Genomic DNA, 25,187 nt, shown 5'->3' with positions numbered 1-25,187 from the left:
TACAATAGAGGAACCTGGCAATCAACTCTGAGATTTTTCTTGAACCATTGTCCAGAAGGGAGAGGGTTTTCTGTTGGTCTGTGAGAATGCTGTTGTCAGTCAACAGAGGTGCCAGGAACTTCCCCCTAGATGCATTATATAAAGGACAATGGTGTAGGATGTGATGAACTGACTCTGCACAATTCATGTTACAAATGCAAAGCCTTTCATGGCGTGGTATTTTCATCTCCCTACCAGATCTCAGGGAAGATGGCATGATGTTACATCTCGCCAAGGAGATTGCACACCAGAGTTTGGGTTCAGGAAGTAAATATAGTTGGATACATTTGTTTTCCCCAAAGAAATGTTAAGATAAAAATGCGAGCAGAATCTTTGCATGTGACTTGTAGAGATCTGGAAACCTACCAGAGGCCAAGCAGAACACAAGTACTAAATTAAGATTACATAGTAGGACTCTACTTATAGCAACAGGTAGTGCAAACTATACACAGTGGTATAGAGTACCATCCCTAATCCTTTACCTCAAGCTTCTTTGTGAAAACAAGGTTGCACTTACCTGTAACTGTTGTTTATCAAGTGGTATTCTGTGCAGGCCAGCACAGAAAAGATTCCCAAACCTTTCTAGTACACTAGGAGAGCCACTCCTCCTTCTAGCAGTTAACTGCCAAAACGATAACATGACTAGGAGGAGGGGCACTACTTCCTCAGTTCTCTCCATGCGACCACCAGAGCCCCAAGAAACTAAGTCTCTTGAGTGGTGGCAGGAAGAAGGAATGTGTGCCTGCACAGAAGACTACTAGAAGAAGAAGAAGAAGAAGAAGAAGAAGAAGAGGAGGAGGAGGAGGAGGAGGAGGCAGAGGAGGAGGAGTTTGGATTTATATCCCCCCCTTTCTCTCCTGTAGAAGACTCAAAGGGGCTTACAATCTCCTTGCCCTTCCCCACTCACAACAAACACCTTGTGAGGTAGGTGGGGCTGAGAGAGCTCCAGAAAGCTGTGACTAGCCCAAGGTCACCCAGCTGGCGTGTGTGGGAGTGCACAGGCTAATCTGAACTCCCAGTTACAGTTTAGACCACTAAAATAAAGCACATTAGCTCAGTCTCAGAAAGGAGAAAAAACCCATATCTAGACATTCCCAAAAGGTGAACTATACTAAAAAAACACCCAATTGTTTTAGGGTGTCATACAGGTATATAAACATGCCAGAAATTGCAGCGGTGGAAGCCATCTTAGAAGAATAAGGACTGACTAAAGACCAAGAAAGGCAAAACTCAATCTGTAGGATAAAAGGAGTTGATCTGGAAAGGATCACCATCCATCAACAGAACATGGAAAATTAATATAGCAGCCTCACATGGGCCACCCTAATTGCCATGCATTTTGCAAAACTGTCAAGGCATAATTCTAAATGAAGGGGAATGTTGGATTTCTGTCACAGGCAGCTTCCACCCTCATTGGCAGAGGGACTCTCTGCAGGAAGGGTAGAGAGGCCTAAGAATAAGACAAAAAAGCAAAGCTTAAAGACTATCTTATGAGATAATTTGCTAAGGGATGGAATGTGAGTCAACAATGCACTTCCAACCAATCAGCGTGCAGGACTCACTTTCAGCCATGGAAGCGAGTTCTGTGCAGCAATTGGTTGCCAGCATATCTTCACAGCCCGACCAATCTCTTGTTCACCTTCCCCCACAAACAAGGAGCAAACTGTGTCCACTGTCCTCTCCGCCAGACCTGGCACAAGCCTCCTCACCCCCCTGCCTGCCCTCTCCCACTCCCCAAAGACCAACTTGGGCCCAGTGGGTTATTGGTGGCAAGCCTCCCTCCCCGCTAGGCCTGGCAAAAAACCCCAATTTCCCTGCCTGCTCTCTTCCATCCCCCAAAGACCAAGCTGGGTCCAAAAGGACACAAATGACAAGCCTCCCTCCCTGCCAGGTTAGGCACAATCCTCCCTATTCCCCTGCCCACACTCTTCCACCCTCCAAAGACCAAGCCAGGCCCAGCAGGGCATTGGTGGCAAACTGTCCTCCTCTCCGGACCTGGCACAACCCTCACCCTTCCCCCGCCTGCCTTCTCCTATACTCCTATACTAGCTTTCATACCCTGCTGGTGTACTTTTCCTGCCCACCTGCCTCCCCCCATAACTCACCACTTACTTGCCCGTCCTCTCTCTCTCTCTCTCTCTCTCTCTCTCACTCACTCACACACACACCACCCCTGCTCTGTCTAGAGCAGGGGTAGGGAACCTGCGGCTCTCCAGATGTTCAGGAACTACAATTCCCATCAGCCTCTGTCAGCATGGCCAATTGGCCATGCTGGTAGGGGCTGATGGGAATTGTAGTTCCTGAACATCTGGAGAGCCGCAGGTTCCCTACCCCTGGTCTAGAGCTTGCTATATTTCTTGCCTCAGCAGGCTTTACTGCTACTAAAAGACATAATTAGATGACCTGGGCCCTGGCCTGGATGGCACAGGCTAGTCTGATCTCATCAGATCTCAAAAGGCAAGGAGGATCACCTCTGGTTAACACTTGGATGGGAGACCATCAAGGAATACCATGGTTCCTATGCAGATTAAGGCAATGGCAAACCACCTCCATTGGTCTTTTGCTTTGAAACCTGTGCTGGGTTGCCATAAGATCGCCTGGACCTCAAGATAGTCCTTTCCAGGTGCCTTCCTTAGCACATAATAACTCAAAATATTACCCCTTTTCTATCCCAGGGCAGTACTGATATGAATACTCTAATTGATGGGAAGACAGGTAACTTTCCCTCACAGGAGAGGTGGGGAGGATCTTGGGTCTGAGCCCACAAAGTGACATGGGGATGCAAAGAACTGTAGGAAACCTGTGCTTGGTGGACAGTACAGCAGACCACAGGATTTTTTCTTTCTCTTCTTTCACCATAGAGGGACCAGGGGCATGCTTTGGTAGACCCCAGTTTCATGTGTTCACTGTATTAGATTTTGAAAGTCTCAAAGTGGAAAGATCACAGGGGAGAGAACTTCAGAGGAAGGCATGTACCTCTTGGAGCAGTGGTTCTCAACCTTACAAATGCCGCAACCCTTTAATACAGTTCCTCATATTGTGGGGACCCCCAACCCTAACATTTATCCATTTTACAGATGGAGAACACTGATGCAGAGAGTCTTAGGCAGTGTTTCTCAACCTTCCTAATGCCATGACCCTTTAATACAGTTCCTCATGTTGTGGTGACCCCCAACCCTAACATTTATCCATTTGACAGATGGAGAACACTGATGCAGAGAGTCTTAGGCGACCCCTGTGAAAGGGTCATTTGACCCCCAAATGGGTCACGACCCACAGGTTGAGAACCGCTCTCTTGGAGCGTTTGGTGCACCAAAACATGTCCCCTCACAAGATTAAGGTAGCTGGCAGGGTTGGGAGGAGAGCACAGGATCCAGGGAAAACTGATGACCAACAAGTGCTGAGTCAAGGATTTCCAAAATGGGTCGGGGGCAAAAACGTGGCAGATCGAGGGCAGATATGGCAAGGACTGCTGAGCTGGACCGTCGGCCTACATGCCAGCTGAGCTGGACCGTCGGTGGCCCATCGGCCTACATACCAGCGGGGGACAGCAAGCTGTTTCTGAGAAGCACACCAGCAGGGTATGAAAGCTAGGGTCTTGTTTTATCCAGCGGGTGGTACCCAAAGCTGTGCTGCTTTTGAATATGGATGCTCTGTGTCAGCTATCAGTTATTGACAGGTTTCCTTCCCCACTCCCCACCATAAGAATATCCAGTCCTGAAGCACTGGGCGAAAGGTCTATGTTCCCAGAAGCAGACAACCAGATGCTCCCAAGCAAATCACCTAGGATGGATAGACTTCTCCTGAACATGGAAGCTGTGTTTAACTATCAAAGCTAACTGGGAAACTTCTCCTTGCTGCGTCAGACCATGGGCTATCCACTCCGGCATCCTTTTCCCAGATCCAACGCCCCAAGGAAGTACCCCAGCCCACAGGCGTAGCTACCAGGGGCCGGGGGGGGTGCATGTTGCACCGGGCATGCGCCGGGGGGGCGGCGTAAAAATCCAGGTTCGTTTGTGGGTTTTTTGTATTTTTGAGTGTTTTTTCAGTTTTTGGCCTGCAGGGGGAGCAGTTCTTAGGCTAGCACAGTGATGGAGAACCTTTTCGAGGCCGAGTGCCCAAATTGCAACCCAAAACCCACTTATTTATCGCAGTGCCAACACAGCAATTTAACCTGAATACTGAGATTTTAGTTTAGAAAAGACAGTTGGCTTCGAGGCGTTACTCAGGAGTAAGCTTGGTGAGGCAACCGTGCAACACTTCGAATGGGTGAATCACGACCCTAGGAGGGTTTACTCAGAAGCAAGTCCCATTGCCAGCAACCAAGCTTACTCCCAGGTAAAGGATCGTGCCCAGGCCAGCCTAGTGGGGTGTGTGTGTGTGTGTGTGGGGGGGTGATTTTCCACCGCCCCATGATGAACTCTGCATGCGTGCCCACAGAAAGGGCTCTGAGAGTGCCACCTCTGGCACCCGTGCCATAGGTTCGCCACCACTGGGCTAGCAGCACCAAAAAATCAGGGATTTTTCAGAAGACTCTCCTGATGATACCACCCAGGTTTGGTGAGGTTTGGTTCAAGGGGTCCAAAGTTATGGACTCCCAAAGGGGGTGCCCCATCCTCAATTGTTTCCAATGGGAGCTAATAGGAGATGCCCCCCCCCCCCAAACTCACATTTGGCACCGGGCTCCATTTTCCCTAGCTACGCCCGTGCCCCAACCAGACATGAAGGCCCCAGCCTTTTGTTGATACTCAGAGCTGTTGTTCCTCTGCCCGCAGTGGTTTCTTTGAGCTTCCACTAGACCAGTGATGGCGAACCTTTTGGAGACCGAGTGCCCAAACTGCAACCCAAAACCCACTTATTTATCGCAAAGGGCCAACATGGCAATTGAACCTAATACTGAGGTTTTAGCATAGAGAAAACGGTTGGCTCCAAGGCACGCGTTACTCGGGAGTAAGCTTGGTGGTAGTCAGTGGCTTTGCTTTGAAGCAACTGTGCAACACTTCAAACGAGTGAATCACGACCCTAGGAGGGTTTACTCAGAAGCAAACCCCATTGCCAGCAACCAAGCTTACTCACAGGTAAAGGATCATGCTTTCTTCTCATGAAAATCAGTAGGGTTTAACAGCGCTTCACAGAGTTACCTACACTGTTTCCCCAAAACTAGGTCTCAGGTTTAATTCTAATAATCTCCCTGAAATAATTGCACTATTATCACATGACGAACTCTGTGCACGCGTGCCCACAGAGAGGGCTCTGAGTGCCACCCGTGGCACTCGTGCCATAGGTTCGCCATCACTGCCATAGAGGATATGTGAATGGATTTCAAGGATTTCTGACAAGTCTAATTATCAGAGGTATTTTCAGAAGAAGATGCCAAGGCATCTGGCAGCTTTCATGGGGAAAAAAAAATCTGCCCAACCCTGAGACATCATGTTATTTGAAGGCAGGTAAGAAGGGGTAACGCTTAAGGATCCAACAGCAAGCGTGTTATTCTCCACAGAGTGTTGTCCAACTGAAATAAAAAATCATAGGAGTCTTCAATCTTTGGCTGAATGGTAGTCCAGAAACCCAGGTTCCACCCACCCACCCCACACACAAAAGTGCACCTTATGCAGAAAAACAACTGAAAATATAATTTTTGTAAATGATGGAATTTTTAATAATTAGCAGAGATAACTGAAATGATGAATGATACAAAACTCCTGATTTCCTAGTTGTCTTCAGATAAAACATATTTTTGTGGGTCTGAGGCCTGAAATCAAATTTGAAAGGCTGATTAAAACTAGTATCTCAAAATACAATATTGTGTCTTCATTGGTGTTAGAACTGAATCCTAACTTTGGGTTCAAATGCAATAGAGACCTTAAGCAAGTAATCTCATGTCAGTGACTTCTGTTGATGGGTTCGATATACGTCTGGATACTCTTCTCCCATGCTGAGCCAGGCGGGGCTGAGGTCCTAGTGAAAGAACGAACTTGTGCTGAACACGCATATAAAAAAGTGCTCCACTATGGCATGGCTAGGAAAAGTGGTTGTGACGTCATATCTTCAAAATAACTCTGGCTAACAATAATTTGGGGAGCAGCCACCTACCCCTGTTTCTCTCACCTGGCCTCCTTTCCCTGTTTTCTTGAAATACCTGCTACCACTGCGCAATAGATAGGCATCTGATATATCCAAGTGCTCTAATACTGAGAAGTACTTCAGAAGTGCTACATACAGGCTAAGAATTATCTTAGGAGCCTATCCCAATTCTTTAAATACAGAAGCAGCACCTGGAATGACTAGCATGCCAGACTAAAAGCAGGCTGGGTGTTTCCCTTGCAAGAACAGTGAGAGCACTGTGCTTCTGTGTGCCCAAGTACGCACAGCAAATATTTCTGCACTACAGGTTCTCACACATCAGTGCTGTCGTTCTCTCTCCTTATCGTAATGTGTTACTTGGCCCTCTAAAAAATGCAGGAACTAAATGTGCCCTTACTACATAGCACTTGATTGAGTATGGCAAACGTTTCGTTTTTGTTTTTAAACATAAAATCGTAACAAAGGAAGCAAAACAGCAATTGCAATGCTAACGAAATCAATCACTCTGTGCAAAAACGAAAAATAAATCTGATCTTTTCTTAGGCTTAAAATCAGTAGGCAGATGAAATTTGCAATTAAAATAAATCTCGCAAAATTGCATCTAGATATACATATGGGTTCTCATTTAAACACGCTAATTTTAAAAAGATTTTATATAAACATCCTGTGTTTTAAAAAGTTGAACCTTCCTTAAGTACACCAAGAGAAATTAAAATACTTCAATCACTGAAGGCATGATCTTGAACATGTTGCTTGTTTCCTCCCAAGGTGGTGGGCCTAAGACTGCAGCCTTTTTTTCACCACACTGTGTTTGCTAAATCAGCAAGGAGAAAGTTCTAAATGCATTCCAGCAGGGATCATGGGTTCTCTCAAATAGTACAGGATTTTGTTCAAAGGCTTGACGCCTGGAGAATGATTTAAAGATTTCTTCTCTCTCCTTTCACAAGACGGCTTCGAATGCTCCAAGCATCCTAAAAACAAAAAACTGAAAAGGTGGGTTTTTGTTCTTTCTCATCTCCATTCCATTCACAAATAGTAACAAAAATGAAGGAACTCCCTGAAAACAGCTGATAAAAAATTTCCACATATTATCTCATTATATAAATTATAGTATTGTATTATAGTCAGGGATTATACGCATGGTACAGTTTTGTGGGACTAAAGAAATCTGTGAAGAATTCTGCTTCCTGAGAATATAAATTCTCTCTCTCTCCATGTCTCTTTAAAAGCACGTTTCTAACTCTTTTGATTGAAGCAAGATGCCTGAATGTATGTAGGCAATGCAGAGAAAGGTCACTGAATAAAATTTGGGGGGCCTTGCCTTTCTTGGAACTGGCAAGACTACAACCAGTTGCACAAATTGTAAAAACTACAACAACATCAATGACAACAACAAAAACCTCTCATACCAAATAAGGCAAACTGCATACATGGCTCAATTTTTGTAATTTATCCAGATTTGTCTAGATTGCCTCTAGCAACTTCAAGAGAACGAATACTAGGAATGTTTCAATTAAGTCTGGATTATATTAAAATGATTTCATAATGATTATATTTTAAAATTTCATAATGATTATATTAAAAAATTTCAATTCCTAGCTAAGGATTAACTTAATGACACGAGTCACATCTAATTGATAATTAATCCAATAATCATTGTGAACTTTAATCTGCCGCCAACAAACACAAGAACATTTAATGCCCAGTGCTGGCTCTGAGATGATGAGAAATAAACCTGCACAAATACATAGTGGGGATTTTCCATATAAAATCTCATAATTATCAGTAACTTCTGCAACATCAAAGAACATGATTGGAGGGACCATTTCTGCTGAACTAATTGTTCTTAAAACTCCAGTTTCAGGTGCTTATAACAGGGGCATAACAAAGAAGTAGAGTTGGATTTATATCTTCCCCCCTTTCTCTCCTATAGGAGACTCAAAGGGGCTTACAAACTCCTTTCCCTTCCCCCCTCACAACAAACACCCTGTGAGGGAGGTGGGGCTGAGAGAGCTCAGAAGAACTGTGACTAGCCCAAGGTCACTCAGCTGGCGTATGTTGGAGTGCACAGGCTAATCTGAATTCCCCAGATAAGCCTCCACAGCTCAAGCAGAAGACCGGGGAATCAAACCCGGTTCCTCCAGATTAGAGTACACCTGTTCTTAACCATTATGCCACTGCTACTCCAATGGTGGTGCAGGACATTTTTTTTGAAAAGACTCAAAGCTTTACCTTCAGGGTGACGGAATCTACTCCATACTTGGTTCTTGCAATTTCTTCCACTTCTTTTTCAATGTTCTCTTGACTAGTACCTTTCACATCAATATAGTAGCAATCACCACTGGCATAGTGACAAGAGATTGCCTGCATCAAATTTTTAAAAATGTAATGCAATAAAGTTAAAATGACTATACACTGTCTCACCAAAAGATCTCAGAAGATTTTGAATCTGCCAGAACTTCCTGGACCTTCTTTGTTGCTCTGCTTGAGTCCTAGTGCCCACCATCCCTCCCAAGCCCCCTCCAACCTCACTGAAAGCAAGACATGCAGATAGGCAGCAGAAGCTGCGGGTGTGGAGGAAAAGTGGTGGCTGAGGGAGGGAGGAGGTGGATGAGTGGCAGAAACTGTGAGCGTGGAGGAAAAGCAGCAGGTGAGTGAGGGGGAGCTGGGAGGGAGGTGTGCAAGAAGCAGAAGCTGTGGGCGTGGAGGAAAAGCAGCGGGCAAATGACCCCCCAACCCCACCAGTAGAGGGCTGGCGCTGGGCATGGCGGGGCAATGGGTGGCTTGCCGTTGCTGCTTTGTGAGGAATATTTTTCCAACAAAATGTAAGTGTGGTCAGGGATATTTCCTATGACAAAAGCACACTGCTTCTGCCTAATAACTACCAACTGCACTTGAATCTTTGTGGGCGACAGAGTACACAAGAGGGCAAGTCTGACACGAAATCAACAGATGTTAGATGATGTGAAAGACCGCTGCCTGAGAACCTGGAATGCCACCGCCAGTCTGAATAGACAACACTGTCCTTGGTGGATTCAGCAGCGAGCAGCTTCGTGTGTTCATGACTGTGCTATGCCAAAACCAGGCATGCAAGAGGTTTGTTCAAAGAAGGAAAGCTGCAAATGTCCAAAATGGATGTGCAGCACATAATGCAGCTAGTGGGTGGGGGGTGCACACTGATTCGGAGTGCACAAAAATGCTCACACTTCAGTACAAGTACGGAGCCACTCAAGAACTCCAGTCTGTTCTGCCTCTAGAGTCATCATCAGCCAATATATTATTTCAGAAAGAAAATGCCCTAAGATACAGCAGTCTGAAACCTTGATAAACGATATCACAAAGAAATGTTGCTACAGCAAAGTGAGTGAGTGGTTTGTTTTGCACTACGAAGTCAGCAATCGTATTCTATTATATTAATGCATTCAAATGCAGAATTGCACAGCAGGATTGTATGGTATGAACAACACACGGGCTAAATCTTTGGCAATGTCAAGCAGACAAAGAGCAGGTTACTGCCAGGACTCTTAATTTCTTTCTCAACATTATCAATTTCCAGTTCAGCTCCATAACTCATGGTATTCCTGCAACTACCTTTGGCATAGGGGGATGGTTGGTAAATGCTGTTTCAGATCTTGTCTTCAGTGAGGGCTTCTCTTGGATTTTGTCGCTAATGCTTTATGAAAGAGAATGGATCTTTCTCACAGCATCCTAGCTGAAATCTGTTCCAGTGAGGGACCCTGCCTTCTTCCTCCAGCCCAGAGAACCAATTAATTGGCAAACCTGCTTCTCATTTCCCATGGTATGCCAGCCCTCCTCATAAGGATTCTCACAAGTGTTTGGCTGGCAAGCAGATAGCTAGAACCAGCCCATGTGTCTGTTCCATGTCTTGGATCTGTCCCCCTTGTCTTACCAACGATCTTAATGCAAACAGGCAGGTCTGACTGCCATGGGTTTGTCCCTCTGCTTCCACAGCACAAGTCCAGGCAAGAATACTTTGCATTTTATAATTTCAGATGATCTCTTATACTACTGTTGATTTACAGTTTTTATTGGCCTATAAAAGTTATGAAACAATCGTAACAGCTACTGTTAAAAAAACTCTCCTCTTAGCTCTCCAACTTAACATACACTGAAATACACAGTTAAAAAGGAAAAAAACCCTACAAAACTTAAGTCACTTTCAAAAACTTATTAAACAAATTAATTAATTCACATCATCAAATGTCAATCAAAACAAGGGAGATAACCTACATTATGAAACTGGCTTTTAGAAAGCCATGACAGTTCAAAGTATGAATCTTGACCCACTCCCTTACCTTTCGAAACCCTTCTGTCTTGTTCATGCCAGAGCCATGGATCAGTAAGGGATGGAAGAACACCGTGTCTCCTCCTTCCATAGTAAGGTGGACCCTCGGGGTGTTTTTATCAAAATCACGCACACCATGGTACATTTTGTTCACTCCACCCTGGAAATCAGTTCATAAATCACTTTCTTATTCAGGCAAGTCAGTCCGAGCATACATAATCTTTAAAACTAAACCACCTGGTTATATAAAGTGCCATCAAGTCACAGCTTACATGTGGTGGCCCTGGAGGGTTTCCAAAGTGAGAAAGGTGGTTTGCCATTGCCTGCCTCTGTGCAGCAACTGCCTTGGGGATCTTCCATCCAAGTATTAACCAGGGGTGAGCCTGCTTAGCTTCTGAGATCTGATGAGATCAGACCAGCCTGGGACATCCAGGTCAGGAAAGGACCTTGTATCAGACTTAAAGAATACAAGAACCCCTTAACTCAATCAAATCTGAAGTCCCACCTAGTTCAGCATCCTATTTTCAAGTGGCCAACCAAATGTTGTCTGTTAACCATTTGTGATAGCTATTTTTTTATTCCATTTTTTGTCTAGTGGGTGACTCTTTACTGCCCAGTCCACTTGTGGAATGGAGTCTTACAAAAGGGTCCAATTCAATCAGCTGCGCAGCTGTGACACCTATTCAGTGTCTGCCTTGCTGGCAGGAGGATAGCAATGAAACTATAGCCAGTGCAGGTTTCTCTTCACACCATCTCGGTTTGTTGCATGATCACTGCTTCTAATTATACACAGCTCAAAGAGTCTCTCAATCTACCCAGAGAAAAGAGAGAACATTAAGAGATTCTACCCTCTCGCCACCTAAAAACAATAATCTTTCTCCCAATTCTTCCTGTTCCTCCCACTTTCTGTATTTCCCTCACATATATATTACCTCCCAGTCTGGGTAATCATGCTGCTTTAGAGGCCCTTTATGAGTTCCTGGCAACACAACTAGGCACCCATTGCTGCGGTCAATTCTTTCCATGGCAGTCCAGGCACAAACAATGAGCTCTGCGGGTCGGAAGGGGAAATAATGCAAATCCTGATGCATGGGGTGCCGGGAGGACTTCTTCCCTGCAAAGGTTATTCACATTAGCTTACTGGCAGAATTACATGTAATAAATAAAGTTTTTAAGCTAGCACACATTCATCTGTTGTACTGACCAATAGTTGGGAATTTTGTCTACTTTGGAATAATGCAGACTTCTTATTCATGGGATAGGAGTTACATTTTGCCAACAGTGCAGCTCGAGATCTCAGAGCATGGGTGAGCCAAACACCTAGCACTGCCACCTCCCCACCCCCACTCCAACTCTGTTTCAAGCGCACTGAAAAACTGGAACAACCACAGCAGGACTACAATGACAGCAGTCTGGAGGACCAGAAAGGAACTGCTGCCCATTTCCTGGGAGTTGCCCGGGCAACCACTCTGTTCTCTTCCAGCCTGGGCAGTCAGTTTCTAAGGGGACCAGCCAGTGGTGACAGAAGGTCCCCTTAGATCCACCTATTGGAGAGCAGAGAGGGCAGGTTACAAAGCTGGAGTATTTTTAGTGTCTCCCTATTGTTAATTTGAATGAGATAATGGTAGAATCTGCCTTTTAGACCTGGTAACTGAGATTGGACCACTGAATGGGGAAAAGCAAATCCTGAACAATGAAGGCTTTCTTTGTGCAGATTTATTGTGTCTTTTTGTTATATACCTGGGTAATGAAGTTGTGGAGAAAGGAAGATGTCTGCTACTGCTGGGGCATATACTCGATTTGGTCTTCTGTTCTGAGATAGAGTTAAATGGTACAGAAGATGGAATGATCTTTATTGCTCCCAGACCATGTGCCAATAATTCTGGTCAGGGGCCCTCTTGTGTCATTTCCCTTTCCCCTTCCACAACTGGTTCCTCTTCCCAGATCTCTGCCCCTCCTGCAAATGACCCTCCACACCTTGACTCCTTAACTTTTAAGAGATTTCCATCCTCACCACCCACCCATCCCCAGTTTAAAGGGAGCTGTAGTCCACTTGTCCCCCTCCTTGCTCTGTGTTCATTGATGTGCATATGTGGAGCTTGCTGCTTGTGTGCCACTGACTGCCTACAGGGAATGATGGAGTACTTCTGACACAACCCCTACATGGCGGAGAAAAATAAGGACAGTAAAGCAAGACAGAGAATAAGAACATGGACTGCATTTAATCAAGAAGTAACAAGTTTGGTCAGAGCTAGATCCCTTCCTTCAGACTTATATCACAGCAAGTACACAATCAACCATGTAAAATCCAGCAGTATTTTAACAGGGCAGTGTCTTTATGTCTGACCAGACTATTTTATTTCTCATTTGGTTAAATGTTCCTTACCAGGATCTGGAGGCTTATTTATCAACATGGTGTGCATAGCCAAGATGTTCGGTCCAGTAAAGCATTCAACGTATTTTATTATCTACAGTAAACAAAATGTGTTTAGTTATTTCAAACATTTCTGGGTAACTAATGTTGTCAAGGTGCTTGATCTTCTGCAGCAGACATTTTATGATTGAATCTACCTGTGTCAGAATTTCAAAGGTGCCAATAGACTCAAGAATGTTGGGGACCCTTGATGTAGATCATCAGATACACTTAAAAAAAACCCTACAGGAACTGAAACCATCACATTATGTAGATAATAAGTGATTTTTAAAAAATGAGAACAGTAAGACCCAACAAGATTTATGTGGTTAGTCAATCAAAGATACAGAAATAACTAATTTTACATACCGCTGATAGTCATCTAAATTTGTTTCCAGGATCACTGGACTGTGCAAAAATTGGGAACATGAAAATCATGGTCACAACCTACCGGGTACATCTTGTTGAAATAAACACAAGTTCCATTGCAATGAATGGGAAATGCTTTCCTACAACTCCCATTCAGCTCTGGAGCCTCCCAGAGCCCTTGCCTATGTTGCAATCATCTGTGTTAAAATTTAACATGGCTATCAATACCATGTTTTCAGTATGACATTTGTTGACACACTTTCACTCAAGTTTAGGAAACTGAGCAAAAGTTAGGTAAGTTACAGTGCAAATCTATGGAGACCTAGTCCAGTCTAAGTCAATTGATTTCAGTGGGTCTAGACTTGAGTAACTTTGCATAGGATTGTGCTGTTAGGGTTTACCATTTAGTGCCTTTATTTAAACATTATTTTAATTTCTGTGCTCTAGGTTGAAGACCACTATGCTACTTTACCAGAAGGACATTCATTATAATAGGTCTTGACCTTGGATGAAACACACCACAGCAACTCTCTGGAGTGGTGGGACTTTATTATGGTGCTATTATTATAACACCTTTTTATATATCCACTTCATTTATACTTCATTTTTCTTCCCATTGGGGACCCAAAGCAGCTTACATCATGCTCCTCTCCACCATTTTATCTTCACAGCAACTCTGTGAAGCACTGGCGTAATGCCCATTGGGAAAGGTGGGCAGCTGCCCAGGGCATCACCTTGTGGGGGCATCAAAATGCTGGGTTCGTTTTTGGGTATTTTTAGTGGTTTTCCATTTTTGGCCTGCAGGGGGCGCAGTTTTTAGGCTAGCGGTACCAAAATTTCAGCGTATCATCAGGGGACTGTCCAAGTTTGGTGAGGTTTGGTTCAGGGATTCCAAAGTTATGGACTCCCAAAGGGGGTGCCCCTATCCCCCATTGTTTCCAATGGGAGCTAATAGGAGATGGGGGCTACAGTTTTGAGGGTCCATAACTTTGGCCCCCCTGAACCAAACTGCAAACAAAGCTCTGGGGGGTACTCATTAGAAAGTCTCCTTATATGAGACCTCTGAAGAGTTTTGAGACTATTGTGCCTTCAAAATGTGGGAGTCCCCCAGCCTGCAACCATCCGATTGACAGCAATGCAGTAAACTCAATGCAGAACAGAAGGTTCTTGGGCAAATTCCCGGGATGTTCTTGCAGGAGGGCATTCTTGGACATATCAGCACCAAAACCTCAGGGGTATCATCTGGGAGATGTGGTCCCTTGATGGCAGCCTCTGTTTGGTGTGTAGTTTATATTAGGGGGTCCAAAGTTATGGACCCTCAAAAGGGTAGCCCCATCTCCCTTAGCAAAGAATGGGGAATGGGGCACCCCTTGAGGAAGTACATAACTTTGGACCCCCTAAACCAAAATCCACATCTGAAACATTGATGAGGGGTACACCACATAAGGACAGTTTCCAGATGATACCCTGAAATTTTGGTGCCGATACATCCAAAAATGCACCCCCTGCAGGAACATCCCAGAAATTTGCCCAAGAATCTTTGTTCTGCATTGAGTTTTCTGTATTGCTGTCCATAAGGGCTGCAGGCTGGGGTGGGGGGAGGGGGGGACATTTCTGAAGGCACAGTCTCAAACCTTTCAGGGTCTCATCAGGAGACTGCCCTAATGATACCCCCCAGGTTTGCTGCAGGGGGGCCAAAGTTATGGACCCTCAAAACTGTAGCCCCCATCTCCTATTAGCTCCCATTGGAAACAATGGGGGATAGGGGCACCCCCTTTGGGAGTCCATAACTTTGGACTCCTTGAACCAAACCTCACCAAACATGGGGAGTAGCATAAGGACAGTCTCCTGATGATATGCTGACATTGTGGTGCTGATATGTCTAAAAATGCACCCCCTGCAGGCACCAATGACCTGGTGCAAAAAAAATTGGTCATGGTGGAGTGGCCGCCTATGGGGGGGGGGGGGCATCCAACTCAGGTTTTGCCCAGGGCTACAGTTTGCCCAGGGCTGCCTCGTTACGCCCCTGCTGTGAAGTAGTTAGACTGAGAGAGTGTGACCGACCCAAGGTCACACAGCAAGCTTCCACGGCAGACTCCAAATTCAAACTGGGTTCTCCAGATCCTATCAGATACTAACCACTACATTACACTGGCTCTGAAAAAACAGCAACACAACAGGGGTCCCAAACCTTTTTTTAGCCTGTGGGCACCTTTGGAATTCTGACTCTAGAGTGTGGGCAAAACTTCGAAAAGGTTGCCAAAAGAAATGGAGTCAACCATGAAATGGCTGCCACAAGATGCGGAGGCAATCACAAAATCTCACAGAGCGAGGCTGTGCATATCTCTGATAGTTAATCCTCAACACTGCCCCAGAAGGTCAGACCATAATCGATGGGTCATTAGCAAGGACTTCCTGACAGAGCAACTCCTCTGTGGAACAGGCTTCTTTGGAGGTAGTGGGTTCTCCTTCTTTGGAGGTTTTTAAGGAGGGGCAAGATGGCCATCTGACAGCATTGCCGATTCTGTTAACTTGGGCAGCTCGTGAGAGGGAGGGCAGGAAGAGCTGCGTCAGCGCTTGGCTCTCATGGCCTTTTCTCACAAGCCCAGGTTAATGCTGATTACCACTTCAAGGTTAGGAAGGAATTTTCCTCCAGGCCAGATTTCCCAGGGATCATGGGAGGGTTTTTTTTTTTGGCCATCTTCTGGGCATGGAGTAGGGGTCACTTGGGGGTGTGGGGGTGGGGAGGTAGTTCTGAATTTTCTGCGTTGTGCAGGGTGTTAAGATTAGATGACCCTGAAGGTCCCTTTCAACTCTTTGTTTCTATTATTTCTATGAACATTTCAGGCAGCAGCTCTTTTTAGCATATTTTTTAAAAAAATATTGACTTGAATTCACACAACTCATTTGAATTAAGTGAAGATGTTACTCATGATTTTACATATAATGCCGATATAGGTGAACTTTAGGACATTACACAGATATAGATTTTTCTTTTTCTTACCTGAGGCAAGGTGCAATATCTAAAGAGTTCTTCGTCATCTTGAAAGTCTTGTACTTTCGTAACTGCTTTCTCATCAGCAACAAACTCTGACTTGGCAATTGAGATATCTCTCATAACAGTGAGGCCCGGCACCTTCACTTCTTTTCTGCAGATTCGTGCAAACTCATCTCTGAATAGAAGGTTGTAGTGGTCAGACTTTGACCTGTGGCATTTAAAAACTAAAGCAAGTGCAGTAATATACTACAATGGACAAACTCCCTATAATAAAAATATAAGAACTGGGAATTTGGGGGGGGGGGGGGATTGGGACCTGCTGGTAAGCTACTTTAATAATAGAGGGGGATTTCAATACCTGTAAGCAAATCTGCAACACTGATAGAAAGAAGAGAAGTTTTAATTATTGTAAAATGACACAGATTTATTAAGTAAATAGTCGTGCTTTACCTAAAACGCTGAATGTCCTCATCCGAGACCAGATTTTTTATGACTAGATAACCATTCTTCTCATAGAAATCTCGTTGCACTGGGGTTAAAAGGTTATTATCCAAGGTATAGCTGTGAAGATAATAAAAATACTCGTCATCAAGAATACTTATAATCAAGATGAACATTGCAATCCTATGGGTTTTTGCAATTCTGCAAAGCAGATGTTTGTGTGTTTAGTATTTTATGAAAATGGCTACTCAATGTAAAGTTAGTAGGTCATGATGACTTCTTATTATCTCCCAACATACCTCACTAATTCTTTAATTTTGTTCAACTGCACCTTGTCTTGTCTTCAAAGTTAATGTAAGACAACATAGTATGGAGTAAATATCTCAAATAGCTTGACTTGTGTACATGTTTCTAGGTTTTTTGTTTGTTATACACCATTCCAAATGTTAATTATTTCAGGGATGGTTTCTTCTGTCTAAATGTAGATTTCTACAGATTTGTAGCTTCATGTATGATATTTTAAAATAAACAGTGATCAAAAGAATTGTGGGAGAAGATTCTTGGTCTTTCTTAGATCAGGACTTCCACAGAACTCTTCTGCACTGCAGAAGATCCTGGGGCACATTCACAGTGTGGAGTGACAAGTTTCTACAGAGCTTGGATTAGACATCTTGGGCCTCATTACAGACCTGTATCCCGGAGCCTAGGTAAGCACCTTCTGAGGCTTTATAATGCCAGGAATATTTTTTGTCAGTGATGTTTTAATTGAGGAACTTCAAGGAACTCAACATTATCAAAGAGTTCAACAAATCTATACCTGGACTTCTAAATCAAAATCAGTGTCTCCTAGTTTCCTGTTTATCACCACAAAATAGTCAAATAACTTTTTGCCTTTGTTTTAATTTAAGAAGAAATAGGTAAAATATCACATACCGAAACTGTGCTGGGTGTTTCACAGATGAAACTTGGGCTGAAGTAGGAAATGCTGTCTTGCAAGTAAATTAAAGAAATAAAAAGAAGCATTCTTGATAGTTTTAATTTCAGAAGAGATTCAGAATAAGAGGGCCTACTGCTAACAGAACTATTCAATTACAGTTATTTCCCATAATCATCTTATGTTAAATTGCATTTGTGCTTTGGACTTGAAGATAACAGGAGATATGTTCACTTTTCCAGCTTAACTGAAGAAAACAGACACAGTCCAGAGAAAGGTATATATTTGTACCTTGCCCTTCTTCTAAGGAACTAAAATAGTCCACACAGTGTGATTCCAGGCTCCTTTACTCTTATAATAACTGAAGGTTAATTTGAGACTCAGTAGCTGGTGACAGCCAGTGGAATAAAAATGTGCTAGATGGAGAGATGATCTTGCATGAGCAATTCAAACTCAAGACTCTTTAGCACAATGGTGTAATGTAATGCTGGGCTAGGAACTGGGAGAGCCATCTTTGAATCCCACCTCACTTCTGAATGGCAGCAGTCAGAAAGCCTGCTGCCTGGCTGCAACAAGTGCCTTACTTCTCTTTCTGGGTTGTGGGTATTTCACTGTTTCAGGGCTCAGTGGACCATCTAATGGGATGCAACGTAAAGGAAAAATTGTCTGGTTGTCTCCACAGCTGCACTTCCATCTATCAGAGTCAGCCCACATTGTTTCTTCTGGTAGCAAATTTATTGGATTAACAGGCAGCACCTCTCTCAAGGAACTAGGTGACACCTATATCTTATGTAAGAACCATCAAGCAGAACCACCTCAGGAGGAAAGCTGAACATAGAAGGTATGTGTTATACCTTCCCCCCAAATCTCTGGCTCACTTTTTACCATCAAGTTTACTAGGACCCTTGGTGATATGGTTGTATTATGCCTTTTTAGATGTTTAAATGTTTTCAATGGTCTTATTTTTTATTTATGTTGCTAAATTTTATATATTTAGGGCTGAAACACATTTCTGCATCTTAGTGGCTGGCCACTGCACTAGAGACAGATATTTCAGTAGAAGGTGATATTTTTGAAGGTGAATCTTATATTGAAGATTTCTGGGGGTGGCAATCATTACTGACAGCCAGCCCAAATCCACCTGCAGCTCTGTTTCCTCCTTCCTGAATGAAGAACCGTCCTAGACCATGACATCAACTGCAAGGGGTCCAAAGCCCCTGTGACACAAAGATACCCACGCACACACTTTTGTAAGGTATTTTGCCCTAAGCCCGTGGTGGCGAACCTTTGGCACTCCAGATGTTATGGACTACAATTCCCATCAGCCCCTGGCAGCATGGCGATTGGCCATGCTGGCAGGTGCTGATGGGAGTTGTAGTCCATAACATCTGGAGTGCCAAAGGTTCGCCACCACTGCCCTAAGCTATTCTGGAAGCCATGTTCTTCTGCATGCTTAAAGAGAATAGCAAGAAGGCCTACATTCTTTTTAAGCACGCAGAAGAACATGACTTTGGTTAATTTTACCAAGGGAGTAGATGTGTAGAAACCCAAAAAATAAAGCCTGATAAGAACTGAAAATGCTGATGAAAGCACAGAGTTGAGAAAAAAAGATTGTTAATGAAATAAAGCAGGGGAAGGGACGTTTGCCCATTTAAGCCCCTGAAAGTCACTGTGCTCCTTGTAATTATTACAATTATTACCAGGTCACCTTTGAACACTAGTTTTCCTCGTTTCAAGATGGAGGCAATTCAGAGATGAACAGAGGCAGATGCATCCAACCAGCCGGATTTTTGCCACTAGTTCTTCTAGACAAGCATCTGTCCTAAAGCTCCCACTGAGATATGCAGTATTTCAAGTTTCAAAACCAAAATTTAGGTGGGGGAAATAAGGTAAAGGAACTGAATGACAAGTGGACACAGGTTTTAAACTGGGGTCCACCTAAATTATAACTATATGATAAAAGAAGTGTATTTTGCCTATAGTAGATTAGTATGCCTTTCAGTTAAGAAACATTTCAGCCTGGCCATCCTTTTTTAAAAGAAAAGAAAAATACTTTGGTTAAAAAAATGAGCCAACCACATGTGAGATTGCCCTGTAATATTTACAGTGAAAAGAAGGTGGGTGCATAAATTAGAATCAGCTGGAATAAGCAAAAGAATCAGCCTGAATAAGCAAAAGAAAAAAAACCCAAACAAACAAACATTAAACTACGGAATGTACTATTCATTTACAAAATGAGAAAAAAATACTCAAACATTCATATAAAATGTTGAACTAATCAACTTCTTGAATGCAGGGGGAAATCCCATGTAGAAGCACTTATATTACATATTTTAAAAATAATATTCACTGTACTCAAGTCTGCAGTCAACTTGTCAGTGGGAATGTATAGGCAGCTTTGGGCTCAGTAGTCCATTCCCCTTCACTTGGTGAGTACAAGGTTTCCAGTCATCTGAACTGTTTCTGGAAAATGTCTTTGCAAGTCCAGATGGTCCAGTCATTTAGTTTGACTACAAATCAATCTGGACTTTGAGAAAGAACTGGTCAGCCTCACAATGGAAATCACACCTGCTTAGCTTCAGCTCCCAGAGCACCGTTTTTAAAAGGGCCAGGAATTATGAAGTTTTCTTGCTGAACCCCTATGCTTGTTCCTACGTGTGTTTCCACTGGAGTGATCATACCTAGGATGAGCTAGCTTCTGACACCCTTCAGAGGTGTGTGTGGAAATTTTATATACTCAGCATTTAGGTACATAATTCAAACAAACATGAGCAGGTTGCAGAATGACACCAACCGATTATTTGCACAGCTGAAGTAGATTGAGAAAGCCTTGACTCCGACCTCGATAACAAGTTGGGAGGAGAGCTAATCTGTACACAACAATGTCATCACGCAACTTACATAAGTTACATGTACAAAGGTCAGAAGGATGTGCAGAGCTGCAAGTCTTGTTATGTTTTCTTAAAAAAAAAACACTCCACACTGCTGCCAGTGCCAAAGCTCTAGAATGCAATGGAGAACCTCCACCATGCATCCTTCAGAAATTGCTAAAAGCAGTGCAGAATCAACAAGGCCCCTAATGAATCATCAGGGTGGCCAACATCATTTTCTACCCCTGCAGAATGCTTGCTGTTATGCACAGATCCTGAATAATGCTTACAACAATCTAAATGTTTTTTACTTTACATTTTTTAACATCTAAATGTTTTACATCTAAATGTTTGTTACATCTACATTGAAGTGTAGATAAAATAACAATCACCATTCACTCAAGTTTGATTAGGTACAGGATGTCTGAATCATATTTAAATATTGAGGCTTCAGACTACATCAGATAAAATCACAATGCTTAAAAAAACCACCATGCCACAGACATGGGCTTAGAGCTGGTGTGTGGAAATAGTTCCGCAGCAACACAACTTTCCAGCATAACTAATTACAGAAGCTGAGAAGTAAGGATGGACATTCGAGTTCAGAAACAAATTCAAATCCCATCACAGGTACAGCCTTGAGTCACTTTCTTCCTTTTTCCAACAAAGCTCCCCAGAACTCTGTAATGAGCACAAAGGTTTCTATCATTGCTTATTTGCATGCCAAGGAAAGCGTATTTGTGGAATTCTTTCAGCTGCACTGTTGCGCTAAATGCAACACAGAATGGCAAGCGACACACACTTTACTTGGAAGCAAGCCCCACTGAACTCAATAGAATTTACTTTCAACTAAATGTACATAGGATCCATCTGAATAATGGAAATAACTGGACAACTATAAGTTCGCACAATATAAAGAGTGCAGAACATATTACATATTATAAATACTGTACATTTAAAACATTTTACCACACTTCTTGATACAGATGTAGCGGCTTACACAAACTTATGCAATACAAGTAGTTAGAACAATTTACGCAAAGTATAAAATTGGACAAAAACTACTTGCTTAAGCCCACTAAAAGTCATTTATTTCCCACACTTTCAGAAGTAATCCTTAAAACTAGGTCATCCACAACAATAGTGCAATGATTCAACCCCACCCGGTTACTAGAACATAGGTTCTATGGACTTCTGCCATGTCCGTTCCCAGGTTTCAATTAAGCAGTAGAAGCTCTACTTTTAAACAAATATTTAGAACAGAATCAACAACCTTTTGCAAATAAAGAGCCAAACTACACCAAAATTCAAAAGAAGGTATCAATAAAAAGCTGGTATATAAGGGTCTATTTACATAAGTGAAAATATACAACTTAACTTCATTGATAACTGGCATATTTATTAATAATTTCTGCAGCCCAAACACTAGTTGTTATGAGCCCTTTACTAGAAAAAGGCACACCACAATGTCTCACAATCAATAACAAATATATGGAGGAGCACCCTACACAATTGTTTCAGTTAGCTGACAATTCTGCACATGGTTTGCACTTGGATTACCAGCAACTGTGTCATTTTGCTTTGTTATGCATCTTTGAAGGTCTTTAGCCTCATAACAATTTTTACCTGCCATTCTCTTCCTATGTTTATTACAGTATCCCACCTACGCCTCCAAATACATCTTAACCAAAAAGCCTTCTTCTTCTTTTAGAGAGCCATATTTGATTCTGTAGCTGCATTTAGCTATGGAGCCATAGGTAACAGACTCCTGGTTGAGTACATAAAAGCGCAAAAGTGAAGGGTTTACCTAGAAAAAAAGGCTGTGATGCTTTTGGGCCCACACATAAAAACTTTACAAATTTAAAATAGTGCCCCATCTAATGTATAGGAGCAACTGCTCTAGAGCAAATTGGGTGTTTGTGTGTTGCTTAAATGTTTGTGCGGTCACTAACATCAATACAACATCTGTCAAGTCAAAAAAAGTTCCACTTGCTTAAGTACAACAATATGGAAATCAAGGTATTTTGTTGCCCAGAGTAGGGAACACCAATGCTCTCCTGTCCTCATGTTTCCACTATCTGGGTCCAAACCAAGCCCCTTCACTTGGACCTGGCTGGTGACAGATTCAGCCCAGGAAGAGATGGATGGTCCTTTACACACTGTTGTGATCTAGGAGTCAGCTGAGACTTTGGATCCCCCAGATCCTCCTCAATGTGAAACCATAAGGCACGAAACCTGCAACACTCCTATTGCGTTCCAATAGGAGTGTTGCAGGTTTCGTGCCTTATGGACAATATTTATGACATCCTATACAATGCCTTTGAGAATTTATTACTAAGTACAGCCCCATTACGTTTCTTAAGTTGCCTATGTGCCCTCATTATGTTTTGTTCTTACCTTTATATCCAGTTGAATATTACTTATCATATAAGCACAATATATCTTTAAGAATCTTTATGAACAGTTTATGAATTATCTATTTAATTTATACTCAAACTAATTGCATATACCAATTAGCTCATTGCCTTGTATCACTATATATACAGTCCATGTTTTTTAGGCTTGGCTGGCCTAAAATTTTTTTGCAAAGGCCATATGTACAGGCAGCACTTGTGCCATACAAAACCCAGCAGCGACTCATACGTCTAACAAATGTATCCCTGATCCCTGTGTACGGGGAGTGAAATAAGTTTACCCACACAACCGAGGAAACTAGCCTTGACTCAGGAAGACTGCTTCTAGGATTAGCCCTATTCGTCTTAATGTTTGCGACAGGAGCGTAACAGAGGGCCCCTGCAGGACTCATGATCATCGGCCAGCTCCAACCCCTTAAATAGCCACAAAGGGCCGCCCCCTACACAGCCTGGTCGTCGTTCCAGCCAGCTCCCACCACCTCTTGCCCCCCCCCCGCCCCAAAGGATACGAGAGACCGGGCGGCGGGATCGGCCGGGCGGAGGTGTCGAAGGAGAATCGCTAGCCTGGCAGGCGCAGCCTTGGTCGATGCCTCCATGTCGCTCCCGCAGGAAGACCGGCCAGGCTAGCCGAGGCCTCGAAATGACCGGCCAGGCTCCGCCAATGGGCGCGGTGTGCAGCCCAGGCCTCGCCCCTGAAGGGCGGCGGAAAGCTGCAGCGAGTCAGCTGAAAAAGGCGGGCCGGAGAAATCTCCCAGCTGAGAAAGGGAGGCTGCGAACCAAACAACTCATGCTGAGCTGCGCTACAATGGCGCAGAAGCATAGTTCCAAAGCAAAGAGCCTCATAGATCATATCTATTTGCTGTGGGTCACCTCAACCTCAGCTATCATGTCCATAAATTTGTGCCATAAAAACCACGAACCCATTGTTTTGCACAGGCATCATTCAAATACCATAGTGCTGAAGTATAGGTCCTGGTGACTTTTGTGCTGGATCATCCCAAACGTATCAAATTACATGCAAGGCATTGTTAATGTTTCAAATGAAACTTAGGGCACATAGTTCATGTTTCCATTTTCTACACTAATGCACAGAAAACAAGCAGGAAGAACTTAAAAATCCTAAAATAGGAAGGGGACTACCCTGTTTCCCCCAAAATAAGACATCCCCTGAAAATAAGACGTAGTAGAGGTTTTGCTGAAGTGCTAAATACAAAGCATCCCCCAAAAGTAAGATGTAGCAAAGTTTTTGTTTGGAAGAATGCCCGTCGAACAGAACACCAGAGCTTACAGCTGTGGAGTGGAAAAATAAGACATCCTCTGAAAATAAGACATAGCGCATCTTTGGGAGCAAAAATTAATATAAGACTGTCTTATTTTCGGGGAAACACGGTATGACTTAATGGGCAATACTGAAACTTGGTGGAATGAAAATATTAGGATCGAGGGGTACAACTTATTTAACAGGGATAGATAAATAAGGAAGGAAGGAGGGAGTAGCAGCACTATGCCAAGGATGTGTATACTTGTGAGGAAATGCATGGTTCTGAGTATGGAAGGTAACTTGTGAATCTCTGGTTAAAAATAAGAGTAAGAAATAAGTGATATTATGGTGAAGGTCTGCTATAGACCACCAAGCCAAGCAGATGACCTGGATGAGACACTCACAGACTAGATTACAAAGTTCTCGAAGAGACAGGACATAATGGTCATGGGAGATTTGAATTACCTGAATACCTGTTTGAAGACAAACTGCAAAAAGTGAAAGTTCAAATAAATTCCTATCTCGTCTTTCTGACTTCATTTTCCAGAAGGTGGAGAAGGAAACAAAGAAGGTCCGCTATCTCAGACTAGATTCTCATCAACAGGTAAGAACTGGTCAATGAGGTCAAAGTAATCCATGCTCGAAGAGAGTGTTAGAAAGCTAAACCACAGTATCAGTTTAGGCTAGCAAGAGATGCATGCTCGAGATGCAAGACACACATGCACGCACACAGGGTTGAATGGTTATGTTCAAAATAAGAAAAAGAAGAAGGAAGAGGTAGGCCCATTGCAAACAGAGGAAAATGAAATTTTAACAGGTGATGAACAGGTGCCTACTTTCACCCGGTAGTCTGCAAGCAAAATGGTCTCAATCAGGCAAAAACAGAAAAGATGAGGAAAGAGAACTGCAGTCTAGGATAGCCATGGGGATGGTACAAAAACATCTTGTTTCTTTAAATGAAATTAAGTCTTCATGGCCAGACGCATTTAGTACCAAGAGTAGGAAAGGAACTTGCAGGTGTAATTTCAGACCAAACTGCACATGCTCATCATGGGGCC

The 25,187-nt window shown here is 43.2% G+C and overlaps 1 protein-coding gene across 2 annotated transcripts; it reads right to left on the bottom strand.

Annotated features, from left to right (window-relative positions):
* Positions 1 to 5,674: 5,674 nt before the first annotated feature.
* Positions 5,675 to 23,561, bottom strand: PHYH (phytanoyl-CoA 2-hydroxylase). 2 transcript variants are annotated; one of them, XM_048501015.1, is made up of 9 exons: positions 23,378 to 23,561; positions 17,584 to 17,639; positions 16,660 to 16,770; positions 16,216 to 16,384; positions 12,816 to 12,897; positions 11,362 to 11,543; positions 10,440 to 10,589; positions 8,356 to 8,487; positions 5,675 to 7,094 (listed from the first exon to the last, which is right to left on the bottom strand). In XM_048501015.1, exons 1-9 carry the CDS (start codon positions 23,462 to 23,464, stop codon positions 7,041 to 7,043), a joined length of 1,023 nt encoding a protein of 340 aa, XP_048356972.1. In that variant the 5' UTR covers positions 23,465 to 23,561; the 3' UTR covers positions 5,675 to 7,040. The 2 variants fall into 2 exon arrangements, with proteins under 2 accessions (XP_048356972.1, XP_048356973.1); XM_048501016.1 differs by having other exon boundaries at positions 17,584 to 17,635; positions 23,378 to 23,542.
* Between the last annotated feature and the right edge of the window lie 1,626 nt (positions 23,562 to 25,187).

The sequence above is a fragment of the Sphaerodactylus townsendi genome, linkage group LG06 (assembly GCF_021028975.2).
Source record: "Sphaerodactylus townsendi isolate TG3544 linkage group LG06, MPM_Stown_v2.3, whole genome shotgun sequence".
NCBI classification, from domain to species: domain Eukaryota; kingdom Metazoa; phylum Chordata; class Lepidosauria; order Squamata; family Sphaerodactylidae; genus Sphaerodactylus; species Sphaerodactylus townsendi.
The sequence above is the reverse complement of the archived record's forward strand: the minus strand, read 5'-3'. Positions and strand labels throughout refer to the sequence as shown.